At 42.7% G+C, this 15,113-nt stretch overlaps 1 protein-coding gene across 13 annotated transcripts in view; it reads left to right on the top strand.

The window, feature by feature from the left end:
• Positions 1 to 15,113, top strand: part of PALM2AKAP2 (PALM2 and AKAP2 fusion) — a 258,689-nt gene that overhangs the window by 190,438 nt on the left and 53,138 nt on the right. Inside the window, exon 1 of one of the 13 annotated variants that reach the window (XM_083818093.1) lies at positions 10,688 to 14,026. The exons of the other annotated variants lie outside the window; for them this stretch is intronic. Coding sequence (XP_083674219.1) covers positions 13,967 to 14,026 — 60 coding nt within the window. The 5' untranslated portion in view covers positions 10,688 to 13,966. Of the gene's footprint in view, positions 1 to 10,687; positions 14,027 to 15,113 lie in introns of those variants that run through there. 13 annotated transcript variants of the gene reach the window in all.

Consider the following 15,113-nt stretch of genomic DNA (forward strand, 5'->3'; position numbering starts at 1 on the left):
TGCCCTTTAAAGTAGAAGAGAGTGGCTTTCCTTTTGACCCATCTCAGCATGGAGTGATAATGACCATTATCAAGTGGGTGAGGTGCCATACAGGTCGTTCATCCCAACCAGCCAGTTCTGCAGAGGTAACACGGTGCGGTAAGTGAAGTGTCAGGAAGAACTGGGGACTGACTCGAGGACAGAGGGCACTTACCACATGTGGCTAGTAGGTTACAATTTCAAGCATCTCCTGCCCCTCCTAGACAGGTGGCTGAGCTACTTGTCAAGCATTTCTTGAATTCCTGCTCTTCCTACCACGATGCTCCAAGGCCATCTTTAGCCACGGAGCAACTGCAAAAAAGACTGCCATTATTTGTGTACAGCTGATTAGCCATCATGATGAAGGTGATAAGAGCAAAATACAGAGCCACAGCACCCCACCCAGACTCTTCTTAAGACACCAGCACACGAGAGAAGAATGAATGTGCATGCTCTTTCTTAAAGGCTTCCCTGAGCCCTTTACAGCAGTCAGATATCCACAAAGAGCCCCCAAACTGGTGGCCTTGCTGAAAGTGGTGCCGTGCTGAGCTAAGCAATCCTCCTTAATAAGCAGAAAGGATGCCAAGCAGTTCCAACTGCACAGCAATATGATATATAATCTAATTATGTTAATAATCCAATCTGATTCTTCGGGGGAAATTCAAGAGTCTATTATGGGCAAGAAAGTATTTTCTGTTTGTTTGTTTGTTTTTCCCTCTAACATCTACGAAGGCCAGGCACAATTGGCTACTCTTTATTAGTCTCCTTCAGAGTAAGCGTTTGTGCTGATCTGTCCTCCATTTCTTTTTTCTTCTGCCCATAAACAATTGTCTCCCCAGCCCAGGAGTTATCAGGCAAAACCACAGTGGGACTGTCATAAAAATTTATAAAACCCGCAAATAGGTAAGGCTCAGCCAAATAAAATAAAGAAGGTTATATTCCCCACTTTATGTTTGGTTTTAGCTTGAATTGTGCAATGCAAAATGCTTCTCTCCATATATTCTCTTTAATATCTTAGTTAAAACTACATGCAGTGACAAACATGAATGTTACGAATGTCACCTGTTCATTAGTCTCCTTGCTTCCTTTTTCTCTGCCCTGTACACCTCTGTAGTCTTAACATCAGCTTTCACTTCTGAAGGGAAATTGCTGTGTCTGATCCCTTCTGGCTCTTCTGCACCTGTGATGCTTACTTCATTCCCAGCTCCCTCTGCCTGCCTTCACCAGTCAGTCGGGAGCTCCAGAGGGAAGCATGGGAAGGTGCCACCAGCATGCCCACAGCACCCCAAATGCCTGAAACTGCTCGCCCATGGAGTGAGATGCAAACCTAATAGGAAGCTTTCAAGGAGCTGTTCTTGCAACCTTCCTTCCCAGGAAGACTTCCACGCTCGGTCTGCTAGAAATAAGGAGATAAGCCAGTGACAGCCATGGAGAAGTGATCCAAGAGAAGGAAGTACAACCAACAACTTCATTTTATGTGCCTTAGTTTCTTGGTCTTGGTCACCAGCACCATCTGAATGTAGACACCTTATTGCTTAACTGACAGTTACATATATGAAGAAGGCTTGCACTCACCTTGACCTTCCTCCCTCACACTTGATATAAAAGCCACAGGAATCAAAACATGGTTGTAACCAAGCCACAACTGTTCTAACAATAAATACAGATGGAGAAGGCAAAAATGGTTTGGGTGTGATCACTCCCTGAGGCTGGTAGGCTACATAAGATGGGGCTGGACAGTCTTTCAGGAGTAGTCTTCTTTGCCAAATTAGGGGAGAGAGCACAGCACCACACTGAAGACTGAGAAACACCTCAGAGAGGTAAGATGGTGCGAGCTTAGCAGTGGGCTGCCCGTGCTGCCTTCCCACCCAGCACCCTCAAACAACGCTTGCAGAGCACCAAGGGGTGAGGAGGGTCCTTCAGGTGAGCCCCGGGGAGGGCTGTGTGTGTCAGAGCCCTGTGTGCCAGCTTTGCTATAGATACCGAGCCACACAAGCCGTCAAAAAGCTCATTAAAATAAACATCACAGCAGTGGAAGTGCTTCTCAAGCTCCATGGGTCCCAGAGGGTGGACCGGGAAGCACGGGAGAGTGCTGTGTCGTAAGAGCAGTTCCTAGGTGGAGTTACGTGCTGAGAAACTTGTTCAGGCTGCTGCATTTATCTTGTTTTGATGGTATTTTTTTGGTGGTGCTCCTTAGAAACCAAATGCCTGCTTCCTTTCTGGCTCAACCAGGCACTCTGAAACAATGCTAATCAAACGGCGTCAGGGCTTCCTTTCAGACGTTGCCTCTGACTCCCTCAGAAGTAAGTGGGCTGCTGCTCTCAGCCAGCACCGTGGCTACTTGCAGCAAAAGGCACTCCTGTTAGGCACAGCCTCTGTCTCCATGCACCTTTCACTCTCACCTGTGCTTTGCTTTTGCTGGCAAATTACACAAGGTAGGAAGACTGTGTTTAGCTTGCCTTGCCAATGGCAACAGTAATAGGAGAACACAGGGCTCCCTCCCTCTGCACGAGGATGGGAGTATGTGTGAAACAGGTTCCAGTGATGTACTGACAAAACTGGGGTGCTGCATGTAAGATTAAGGGACAAAAATGTGTGAATACACCTTCTGCTTGTTTCTAGCCTTTCAACTGAAAACCAGATCAGATATCTTGTATTTATCTTATGCTTATCTATGCCTCACGGTTATAGTATTAACTGCTGGAGTTAAAAATGCATGTGTTTGGTTTTGAATGAGAGCCTACTGCTAGCTGAATGGTTAGCTGCATGAACCTTGACTCTCATGCATTTGCTGTGTAGCAGTTGTTTATTCTTGCACCTTAGAAAATACTTCAAAGTGAAATGTAGGGCAAGAGTCTCTCCATATACAGCAACACTCAGCTCTGGGAATTTCGGTTCTTATCTGAATGTTGGTGGTTGTCTGTGAAAGACAGGATTGGTCTATATCTAAAGTGCTCTAATCTAGCAGATACATATATATATATATATATATAATATGTCCATCACTGCAAATGGCAGCTGCAAGCACTGATGAAGAACATCCTACCTCAGACACAAACTGCATGCACAAAAACAACCTCTTGAACCAAATCTGGCGTTTTAGACTAACTTATCAACATCTCTCTTCATATGTACTCAAATGACAGTGTTTCAGCCCCAACAATCATCTGTGGAAGGAGCAGAGCAGCTGGTCTCAATGCCTGGAGCCAAAGGAGCCTTTGTGGCTGTGTGATGATCAGCCACCCCTAGTATCCATACAGCACACGCAGGCAGAGGTGCCAGTGCAATAACCATACAGTTACCAGTCAAATACCAGTAGCAGATACTTTGATTTAGTACAGTAAGGCATCTCAGTACATGTAAAAAGCCATTTCTGGGCTTCCAGGCGCTTGTTTATGCCTTGAGTGCTTTCACCTTCTGAAAATGCTCTGTATCAGAAGTGAGAATCTTGTGCAATAGCAGCCTTCATCTGTCCTGACAGACAACATGAAATTTTGTGGAAGCTACATGAAAAATTGCTATTAAAATGTTGGCAGCCGTGGCAGGAATGTATTTGCTTGCACACAAATGCAAAGGCATGCACACACAATATCTGCATGTTGCTGGGTGTGCTTGGTGTAGTGCTCTGCCTCCTCTCCCTTTTGCAGAGGTTATTTCCCGTAATTGTGCCCTGCAGTGGTGACATCTGGCATAACAGAAAGCTCTGTCTGGCCCGGCCTCCATTTGCTCTGGGCTACTCACAAGTAAGTAAAGCACAATTAATGCCACCAGGGAAAAACGCCATTGCGGTGAAGAAAGCATGGATCACGGTGCGTGTTGGAAACACGGCTGTCCTGCACCCTCTGCCCGCTGATGGGAGCAGGAGGTGTTCGCAGAAAGCCTTCGTTTCAGGAATTTAGGGGCTCAAGAGGCAGTGCAGTAACTTTTCATAGCTCACGTTAACGCTGCTTCCTTATAACTAATTAATGAACAGAAAATGAGGGGATTTGTACAAATCCTGCTACAGAATTTCTCCCCTTTTGGAGGGATTGGGCTAAAAGGCACAAGAAAAGAACCATTGTACTGGAGAATTAGAGGAAAAGAGTGTGCCCTAAGGCAACTGAGTGCTTTGCACATGATGGGAGACTGCTGCTGCTGTTGAGATTTAAAATAGGATGAAACTTTGTGTACTGACTGCATGGGCTAGGGCAATGCTGAACATCCTTATAAACTGCGTAAAACACTAGGAAAACTTGGAGTAACATTTGACCAAAGCTGAGCAAATGGAATATTTATTACTTGAAATGACCCAGATAAATTTAGCTAGACAAGGTTGTATTTTTACTGGTGTTTGTCCAACTGATTTTTACTTATTTGTTTCACCTGTGTGAAAACTAAGCTGCCAAGACCATTGGGTTGTCTTGTATCTCCTCTTGTTAATACAGACTTCTCCATGCCTCCTTGTCACATGGTGAATTCAAGAATCCACGTTTCTTATCCAGTAGTGGTTCAGAAGTGGTCTTTATCACAGAATCACAGAATCATCTAAGCTGGAAGAGACCTCCAAGATCACTGAGTCCAACCTCTGACCTAACACTAACAAGTCCTCCACTAAACCATATCACTGAGTTCTACATCTAAATGTCTCTTAAAGACCTCCAGGGATGGTGATTCAACCACTTCCCTGGGCAGCCCATCCCATGTCTAACAACCCTTTCAGTAAAGTTCTTCCTAATATCCAACCTAAACCTCCCCTGGCGCAATTTTAGCCCATTCAGAGCACAGTGCCTGCAGACGTCCTTTGGAGGCAGAGCTTTTCTTCCAAGGACCTGTCAAGACAGAGGCCTTTAGTTGTGGAAGTTCACTGCAGAAAGGATAGACACAGTGCAGCAATAGAACAAAATGTCGAAACAAGGTGGGAAGAAAACTATAAAGGAGTTAGGAGGGATGAGGCTAACAAACTGCAGGTTTTTAATATTTGGGATTGAGCGGAGCTGGTCTCAGCTGGATTTACACAAGGTATGTTTAGAGACTGTACTTTGGATTTTCATGTAGCAATGCAAAATCTACCAGCTCCAAGGAAAAATGGATGAATCTCCAGCTTATGTTTCACGCTGCCAGGTTTTTCTCCAAGGGAGTGTGTGATCCAACCCATTATTTGGCTCAACCATATATGGTATTACTCCTATCCCCTAGGAAAAAGAGAATAGAAGCCATAATAAAACTGTAGCAGCAATTAGCTATGTGCTCAGTAAAAGTCTCCTTCAGGTGCTTGGCATGAGAGTTTCTCCAGGAGATGTGCACTACTGGTGAAGAAGGGAAATCCACCACCCCCTCCCCCACCTTTTTGTAAGCTTACACCTATGATTTCCATATTTCTTCACTTTCTCTTTGTGTAAGGCTTAGTACTTTCACCTGTTAATACTGGCACTCTTTGGGCTTCCCTTTTGAGGTGAGCTGAGAAATGCTTAGCAGATCCATACTTTCAGAAGATGCCTCATATGCCCATTTACAACATTGCTATTTCACTCCATGCTCTTAACTCAACTCTTCCTCCTGACTTAAAAAAAAAAAAGAAAAGAAATATTGACTTTAAAGCCATCCCTCCTCTCCACTCTCAGAGCCGTGTTCTTTTCCCCTCGCAAGCATGGCTTTGTTCCAGATGACTTTTATCTGCTTTATGTGAATTACTGTAAAGTGCTCTTCACAGTGGATGGCCCAAGCTGTGTTTGTCCTGACAGCATTCCCTGTCTGCACTGGGTCGGGGCTGCATTTTCCTCTTCTCCCTCTTTTTATTCCTGGGTGGCTTGCTCTCTTCTACTGGAACAGTCAGTGCACATACGACTAAGATTGAGGTTTTACGAGAAGTTTTATGAGGGAGCAAGCCCTCTCTGGTTTCTGAGCTAGCCTGACAGGAGCAGGAGTTTTCCTCTGTACCTGGGTTCCCAGCCCCAGCAAAAAGCACCAAGCCCCATCTACCCATGCATGAATGAGCTCTGCTGAACCCCTGCACGCCAGGTTGGATTTCTCTACTTCACAGCCCTGAAACCAGCACATCGGAGAGCCGTCGGCACTGCTTGGTGTGCCCCAAGGCTGTGCCAACAGCACCAAGCCATGCAGGCAGGGCGGAAGGAGGTGGCAGAGGATGGTGCTGGGATGTCCGCATTCATGGGGACATTGGTCTGTGCTCTCCTGCAAAGCTCAGCAGGAAGAAGGGTTTTTCTTCCCAAGTTGTGAAAACCTTCTGCCTTGTAAACAAAAGTGGTTGCGTGAGCATCCTCTGCTTTGTTTTTCCCTTCTGATGCTGTTTCATGCAAAGGAAATGAGCTGCAAGTGTTTAGCTTGGCACTGTAACTTTGGTAATCGTATCCAGGGCATAGAGTAGCATGGCTGGTGCTTAATCATTCACTCATTAGCACAGTGTCCTTTGTGCTTGGAAGACAAATAGAGGGTAAGAAACTGTGTCAGCCCGTCTGAGAGCGGGTACAAGGCGGTTTGGGAAGGACGACACACTTTCTGTGCTTCTTGGTGCACTGCCTGATTGCCTTTCAAGCACAGCTGTTGCTGCTGCTACCCGTTTTGGAGAAAATTGCTGTGTTTGAAGCGCCCATCTGCCTGCAGCTGTTGTCATCTTCTAATTGGCGTAGCCCTGTCGAAAGGGAGCAGCACAACTGTGAGCGTGCCCTGCACCCTCACCCAGCTGCTGGCACCTCCAGCACCCTCTCGTCTGTGTGCTTTCTGTGTACGTGCTTTCCAGGGAGTGGCCTGGGGGCTGGCTTTGCTCACATGGCCATACAAAGAGGATTTCTCCCAGCCTCAGCTATGAACACTTACCACTCGAGGCGTTTCCAAAGGGGTTAGGGAAACATGAATGTCTTTGTAGATGCTGGTGGTAGGGTTGTACCCGCAACAGTGCATTTCTGGTCACTTGTGCTCCAAAAGTATGGCTTGACAGGGCTGTGGATGCAGATCGAGTTTGGAGAGCAGGGAGATGGAAAACGCAACATGCAATTTGAGATTATAGGAGCTTTACTTGTTTAGTCTGGAATAATGTGGACTGGGATACATCAGAGGTTTATATACGCATCAGGGAAGGAAACACCAAGAAGAGCAGTAGGTTGCTAAAGCAAATGCTCAGTGCTGGCAAAAGAACAAAAAGGGATAAACTGGCCATTAGTAAATGTAGATGAGAAGCTGGAAGCCAGTTCTTGAGGATCAGCTGAGCACTTCCATGGCAACTGTGGGGACAAATATTCTTAGCTGTTTTTAGGGCAGAACTCAACTAAGTTTATGAAGAGGATTAGCTGACGTGCTTTCCTGCGGTAACAGGTGATGGGACTGGATGACGGGAGATCTTGTTTCCTTCTTGTATCAGTGTGAACTCAACATTCATTTATTAAAGTTCCTGCAGCAGTTCTGCAGTGAGCCTGAGAACAGTGGAAATGGCAAGCACATCCATGGATTGAACTGTTCACAAACACTGCATCAAATTGCATCAGTTCCATGGGGTTGGAAGGGGTATGTCTAGCCAGCCATGTGGTAACTGACCACCCAATATAAGCGTTGCATGTAGGAAGTTTCAGGGTGGTGCTAGTGTTTGTTCACTTAGATGCTGAATGCAGCTAGACACTAGCCTTTTTCTTTTTTTTCCTTTTTACCGAGGTTACTTTTCAGCCATATCACTAGACAGACAGCCAAATCCAGCGTGGCCCAGGAGGAGGTGAGCAGGATCACAGCAGCTCCATTAGGACTGGCTTGCACTGCCGTCTGACCATGCCAGGAGTGGCTGCCTGCGCTCCTTGCATCACTGCCAAACCACAGTGCCAGCATCTTTAAAACTGCTGCTGGGCAAATGAAAAGGCTGTTTTTCCATGGAGATGCTATACATGATCCTGAGACTGTGGTTTTATAAGTGCTTGTGATACTTTATGCATATCTTTCAAACCAAAAGAGGTTGTACTTTCATGATTAGTGCATAATGTGGGCAACTGAGGAATAACTTTGGCATGTTACCTAGGGAGGGACACCTTAGAAAAGCTCAGAATAATAATATTTAAGCAGTCATTCAGTATCTTCCAGGAGAGACAATTTACATCTATCCTAGAGTGCTTTCTGATGTGGGTGTGTTCCTCTTGTTCTTTTTACAATGAGGATCTCAGAGGTACTGAGTTAGGAAGCCATATGTAATATATATATACATATATATAAAGATATATTTCATTACCTATAAAAAAATCCTGGTTACAGTGAAGAATTTAAGGGAGTTTCCTGTTCTACCAATTGTTTCAGGATTTTTGTCACCTTTCCCACTTATAAAAGTGTTTGACTTTTGGTCTTTCAGAGGTTAAAAGGTGAGCAAGCAGCAGTTAGATCTGATTTGAAAAGAATATGAGTGAGAATTCAGGATTTCCTGCTTACAGAGAGCCATGTGACTACCAGTGAATGAGCCCAGTCAAAAGCTCGTTGCACTGTAAAGTTAGATGCCCTTTTAATTCAGCATGGTTTGAGCCATGCATTAAAAGGCCAGGTTACTGAGATCCCAAAGCTGGACTGTGGCTTACAAAATGTCTTCTTCCTGCATTTTTCGTGGCAGGGATTTGTTTGGCAAGGTGCTGAGCATTAACAGGTCTTCATCATGACAAGTCATTCTCTGTATGATGTAATAATTCATAATTCATTCTTCTGTTTCATCACCAGTGTACAGAACAATGTGTTCAAGGGAGGTTTGCATCCAGTGGATGATAAGATCTTGGTCTTCCTGATGTCATGCATTCCTTCTGGGAAATGTAGGCTAAAGAGCCACTCTCATGTGCAGCTGCTATACAGGGCATTTGTATACACTTCCCTTTTTCTTACCATTTTTCTTACAGTTTTTAATTTCAAACAGAAAGTAGAAACTAGTGTTTTTCAGTTTCTGCTGTTTATGTGAATTCGTCTTTGCAGACACTGTTAGTCCAGCCCATAGTCATCTAGTTAACTTTTTTGGTTTTTAACTTTCTTTTTCAGAGTAAAGGCTTCTTCTCTGCATGAGATAAGCTTTTGTAAGTACTGAGAAAACTATGTGGTACTGAGAAACATCTTGCCTATTCTCTTCCTGAACTACTGTCTGCAATGGAGCATCGAGTATTAGATGATGCTGTAATGACTACACACCATGTTTTCCCAGTGATGGCACTTTTTTGATAGAGACATGGACATTTAGTAATAGCAGCAGTGTTATATCCAGAGAGGATATAACTGAGGAGTAAGGGAGACAGTATTGTGAAAGTATCCATATGTTTTGTTAGACAAAATGGAAGAAATGGGAAAAAAAAAAAAAAGAAAAAAAAAAAAGAACAAAGTTTTGGGCTCAGCACCTAATCATCAGCTCACATGCGTGATAACTTGACTTTCTTCCACAAAACCACTGGATGCTTTCTACATTTGCCTGCTCCAGGCTTCCTTCTCGGGCCATGTAAAAACTTACATGTTTTTTTCCAAGCATTTTCATTTTTATATAGAAATATACTTAGCCTTTAGGGCATGTGATTGGAACAGACAAGCTCCTCATATTGCTGACATTGTGTATTTTTGGTGTAGTATGTGAGATCTTGCACAGTTTGTCTGCTGCTAAAGATAACTTGGAAGCTGATCTTTTGTATCACAAATAAAATGGGGTAATAAAATGATGTGCAACAAAAGAGAACAGGTAGGATGCCCAAAGATGGCAAATTTTAATCAGGAGATTTAGAGATTAGCCTCTTCAAAGTTTCTAGCTGACTCCTTTCCCACCATAAGGCAGGAATGGAAAAACAGGTCTGTGTTCCTGTAGAAGGACTCCTACCATAAGGAGGGAGGAGTGGTACAGCAGAACCATAGTAATAGCTGTAATAGTAATAAAGAACAACAAATAGTAGAAATACCTGTCACTCGTTCTTGGAGAGCTCACCAGACTGAATTCTTGGGCTTTGTTATTCAACCCTACAGGCTAGTTCTTGTTTTTGCAACATTGCACTCAAGAAGTTGAGTAATTACAGATTGAGACTAGGCAGGATTAAGCTCCTAAGTGCCTCTTTAGACACCTCTGCCCAAATTTTAGACCATCAAACCATATATTTAACTGTTGCCAAACCTTGCAATTACTTAAGTCTTTAAGTGGTCACTTCCAAGACTGAGAGTTTCTGGCTCCTAAATAGCAGTGTCAGTCTGTACGACAGGTATGAATTCGATTTTCTACCTTTCATAAGTATTCTAGTATACTGTATACTGAAACAATATACTAAGATATATTGTTTCTCCCACCAGATTTGTGTTTGCACATTGCATACAGAATGGGCAAAACCAGAGGAGTTTCATGAAATTTCAGATGCCTTGGTGTTGCTGTCAGGAAATATAGTAGCAAGTATCCTCATAAGCATACTTTTTTTTCAGAAAACTCACAAAATATTCTATAAACACCTTTCTGATAAAAGGCACAGTGAGATTAAGTGATTTTCCTAAGACATTAGAGCCTGTGATTGGATTTGATTTTGTAAATTCCAGCCTCGTATTTTAGCAACATGCATTCATCACAGCAGAAGGTTTTATCTCTTTGACACACAGAGTCTCATCTTCTTTACTCATGGACAACTGGAAGACAAACAACTTTCATGGCTTCATCAGCTTGAGTAAGTCCCTAACCTTATCCAATGGCTTTGTCTTTATTGGGAAATAAAACGAGGTATAGAAAGGCAGCACTGGTAAATCCTGTGCTGTCAGAGTCTCACAGGAAATTGAATGACCCTTGCTTAAGAAACACAAACCACAAAATGTGGGTGTGATGTTTATTGGGATGTGCTTCGCGTTCTCCTGCCAGGACAGATTGCATTTCACATTGCTAATGTACATTCTGCCTACCTTTTCCAAGAAGATTTCAACTCTAACTCATCTGAAAACAACCCATTGGAGAGAGATGCTGCAAGCGCTAGTATTTTGACTTCTGACTGAGTCCTGAAAAGCCCTCTCCAGTGTTAATGATTTCTGGTAAGAGGGAAGAAGGATGGGCTTTCAAACACGGGGAGCATTCATTAGTATGTACTGTCAGTGTAAATAGACCCCTGCTTAGATGTTAGTCATATTTCTTCCTGGTTTCCGTTTGGTATCTGTTTGTTTGATATTTCTTCTGAAGACAAGTCAACAATTGTATTAACTTTTGGATCGTGGTATGGGAGTGTTTATACTAATTTCCTGACAACAGCATCCCTGTGATCTCTTATTTAAAAACAGTTGTTGGGTTTCCATAATCTTGTCTTTCTGTTAAAGAGAGAGGGGATGAAAGCCCATAATGCAAGGGGGAAAAGAGGTCTAGCTTTTGGAAAAAATAAGCAGTTTACATTTGTATGGGTGTAAGATCACAAAAGTTTGGATTGTGTCTTTTTGGTGTCAAAATTTCTAAATGCAAAAGATATAAAAAACAGCTGCTTTAATGTGTTATTCATATTCAATTAACTATCCTAAATAAGGGCGAAACATCACAGTATTCTTGGCTAACAGTTTTTGAGATATGTGAGAGCACTCAGTTTGTCCTCTAGGAAAATCAAAGATCAAAGGCCTTCTCTGTGAGAAGCTTGCTTAATACACAACGTTTTGGTTTAAAACGTTTTAATGTTAGGATTTTTCTTGGGATCTCCTAGTGTTTTGGCATTGTGGCAGACTTACTTCACTGTTGACTCTACAGAATAGTACCTAATACTTCAGTTGATCTGTTCTATATTTATATTCTCATTTGCCTTCAGAATTAAACTCCCTGGCAAGACTTCATTAGGCACTTAATGAGCAAGTCACACAACCTTTAATAAAAAAAAAAAAAGGAAAGTATTAAGAGGCTAAAAGTTGAAGGTGCATGTGGACAGGCTTGTTTCTATTCCAGCAGTTGTTTGTATATCTGGCCATTGGAATATTCAAGGGATGCAAGGAATGGCTGTTTCTCACCAAAACCTGCATTTCTACCGTTGGCCACGCTCCCAACCTGCAAAGAAGCTGATGTTAACTTCAGCACAAAGCAGTTCATCTGTCCTGCCTTTGTAACCTAAGTCCTCCTGTAATCCATGTTAGCATCACATCCGGATTCTCACTCAGGGACAGGATTTGTCATCTGTTCTTGTTCTGATTGTTTTAAAAGCATTTTAATTGCTGAAATATTAGCTGTGGTACCTGGGTTGTTCTGGCTTAAATCACTTCCAGCTACTGAAGAAATAACTGCAGTCATTTGTTGCTTCCAAAATGAAGTTCAGAAACATCAAGGCAGGAGGTCAAAATACGGAGAGAGGTGAAGGAAATGAGTTACTCGTACAACTAGTTGTCCAGCAAAACAAACTCAGCAAGTTAAAGAGAAGCTGGAGTTTTATGTACCATGTATAAAGGCTGTAAAGGCATTATTAAAGTCACTGTTAAGCCATGTCTGTAATGTATAATTTTGATAATTTGAAACAGATCTGCACTTTCACATTCTTGCAGATGGCCCCTTGCTTGTTAATTGTGTCTGTGCAACAAATAATAGTATTGTAACAAACATCACAGCTGAGCTGGAGCTCACCTGTGTGTCAGTTGTTTGCCAAGTTCTGGTGACAGACACCAACACCTCAGTACTTGTCTGTTTTAGGGAAAAAAACACACACACACACACACACAAAAAAAAAAAAAAGGCACAGGAAAGGTGACTGTCTGCCATGGCACCATCAAAGAGAACGACATATTTGAGATGCATTTTCTCAGAAAGCTATTTTAAGAAAATCATCAAATGCATGAGAGTGTATCTGCTGGTGCTACCTGCAGTCGGACTTCTGAATGTCACCTGCAGAACTGCTTCACTGTTGTTCTCAGCACGCTGAGCTGACCAGGAACCAGCTGGCTTTCTGCTAGCAGTGGCTTTAAGAATGAGCCTCTACCCTTCTTCCTGCATCCTTGTCTGGGTGGGCCTGCCTCAGTACAGGTACCTGAGATAAAACAGTAAGGATCGCCAATATAAACCTAAAATGACTTCTTCCTCTGTTGATGGGAAATGAAGAAACAAACAAACAAACTAGTGACTTGATCTATGTGGCTGGGTTTGCATCAGTGCAATGACCCGCAGCTTTCTAAGCGGCATCCGGGTGGAGAAGTACTATTTCCATTTGTCATTTAAATCACATAAATGCAGAAAATAACAAGGTTTTACTCTTTTACCTTGTTTAGATTCGTGGAGACTAGGCCTTGTTCTCTGACTGGAAAACTAATGATCCATTTTAAAGGGAAACCTTATCACAAACAAGACAATAGTATATCATATTACCAATGTTCCAAAGAGCTCATTTCCGTGCATTTTGGAGAAAACCTTTCAATTTCATTTAGGCTGGTAATTTTTTACTGTAGTCGCTTTGTCATGGGAACGTTTGTAGCAGCTTCTGAGTGAACCTCCTCAGCAACACTCTGCAGGCTGCTGAACAGAGAACACCATGCCAAAGAGGGGAAGGCAAGGATCCCTCTGGGTGGGAGGAAAAGGGAATTCCTTTGAGCACAGCTAAAACATAACAGCAAAAATAAAAGATGCAAAGCTACAGATGCTTTGCAAATGTAAGAACTAGCTGAGATGATCTCTGATAGCTGCTTCTAGGCTTCCAAAGCAGAGTCAAATGCCATCGGTGGTAACAAACAGACCCAAGATTTGCAGGGGAGGGAGCAACCTCCAGGAGGAGGGGTGGGAGGTTCAAAGGTTATCATCCTATTTATGCTAATTGAGTTTGAGCTAAGCTCTTCCCAAGAAGAAAGCCTCTTACCGAATTAGTTATTCAGTTCCTCAGGGTGCAAGTGGAATGGCTGTAGCTGTGTCTTAGACTCTGCTCGAGAGGCCCCTGAAGAATACAACGGGAGGAATTTCTCTCAATTTTAGCATTCATCAAATGAAAAGCAACCAGTAGACCTGAGATACTTGCGTGCCTTTTGCCATTCAGTCTGTCTACAGAAGGGGCCAAACATGTTCAGGTACACGGCACCCTGGCAGGTCCTCTGCTTGTCCATGGAGCAGGGGCTTAGGGTAAGAAAAATTTGTTTTCATAACGTTGTTAAACAAGGGTAATTTGTAATCTTAAGAATTGTGTTGCGAAGGAGAGGCAATTTCAGAGCTACTTTCATAGAAAGTGAAGGAATATTCCTTCCTCCCTCTGTAACAATGTATACTGCTTATTCCTTCATTGTTCGTTCCCATTTTGCTGGTATTTGAGTGAGAAGTTGGGTGAAAACTTAGATGTTGTGTATGTTTATGAGTCTGCATTTATATTCATATAGATCAGTATTGTAGAGAAGGGCGTGTATGTCACTTTGTACGTGGGAAAATACTGCTAATAATTTTAATTTCCACAACTCCATCTATCACTAACTAGGCTTTTGAAAGATTTATAGGTGTGAATTAATTAATTATGCCTCAAGGCAGTCTTAGAAGATGCATGTTAAGGTAAGGTTGAAGCCTAGGCAGGTTAAGTATTTCATTCAAGGTCATGCAGCAAGTCAGCAGCAGATAGAAGAATGAAATCCAGGTCTTCTGATTCTGATTCCCTTTATTTGCTTAATACCTGCTAGTTGTCTCCTAAATTGGATTCTCTTCAAGACTGTTAGCCGTGAGGACTCATGAAAGTACAGCAGTTAACTGTAGCTGCAGAACAGCTATTGGCAGGACTGACATCTAAAAAGTGTAAATTTAAATTAACCTGGGCTGTCATTATTTATATACTTGCGCTCACAGTACATTGCAGGGTTCTTTTGCATGAGAGCAGTCTACTGGTCTCTGATGGCATTTAATATGAAAGAGTTACTTTGCAATTCAAAAATACCTATTGTATGTCCTCAACTCTCCTGATTTTATCTCAACTCTTGAAATCCTTAGTATGGTTTTTCTTTCAAAAAACGACAAATGCCAGAAATTACTTCCATTTTTGAATATAGGTTTCTAGCCTCAAAAGTTGCAAAGAAATACTGAAAAATATGACTTCTAAATAGTACCTCCTGATTTGCCTTTTTCTGCTATCGCCCCCCCCCCCCCCAAGGGCAAATAAAACCTTTTTTATCAGTCACTCTAGAAAGCACATACTTGGCAGTAGAAGGATCGAGGCATACAGAACTGTTGT

Source organism: Anser anser (genome assembly GCF_964211835.1).
Source record: "Anser anser genome assembly, chromosome: Z".
NCBI classification, from domain to species: Eukaryota; Metazoa; Chordata; class Aves; order Anseriformes; family Anatidae; genus Anser; species Anser anser.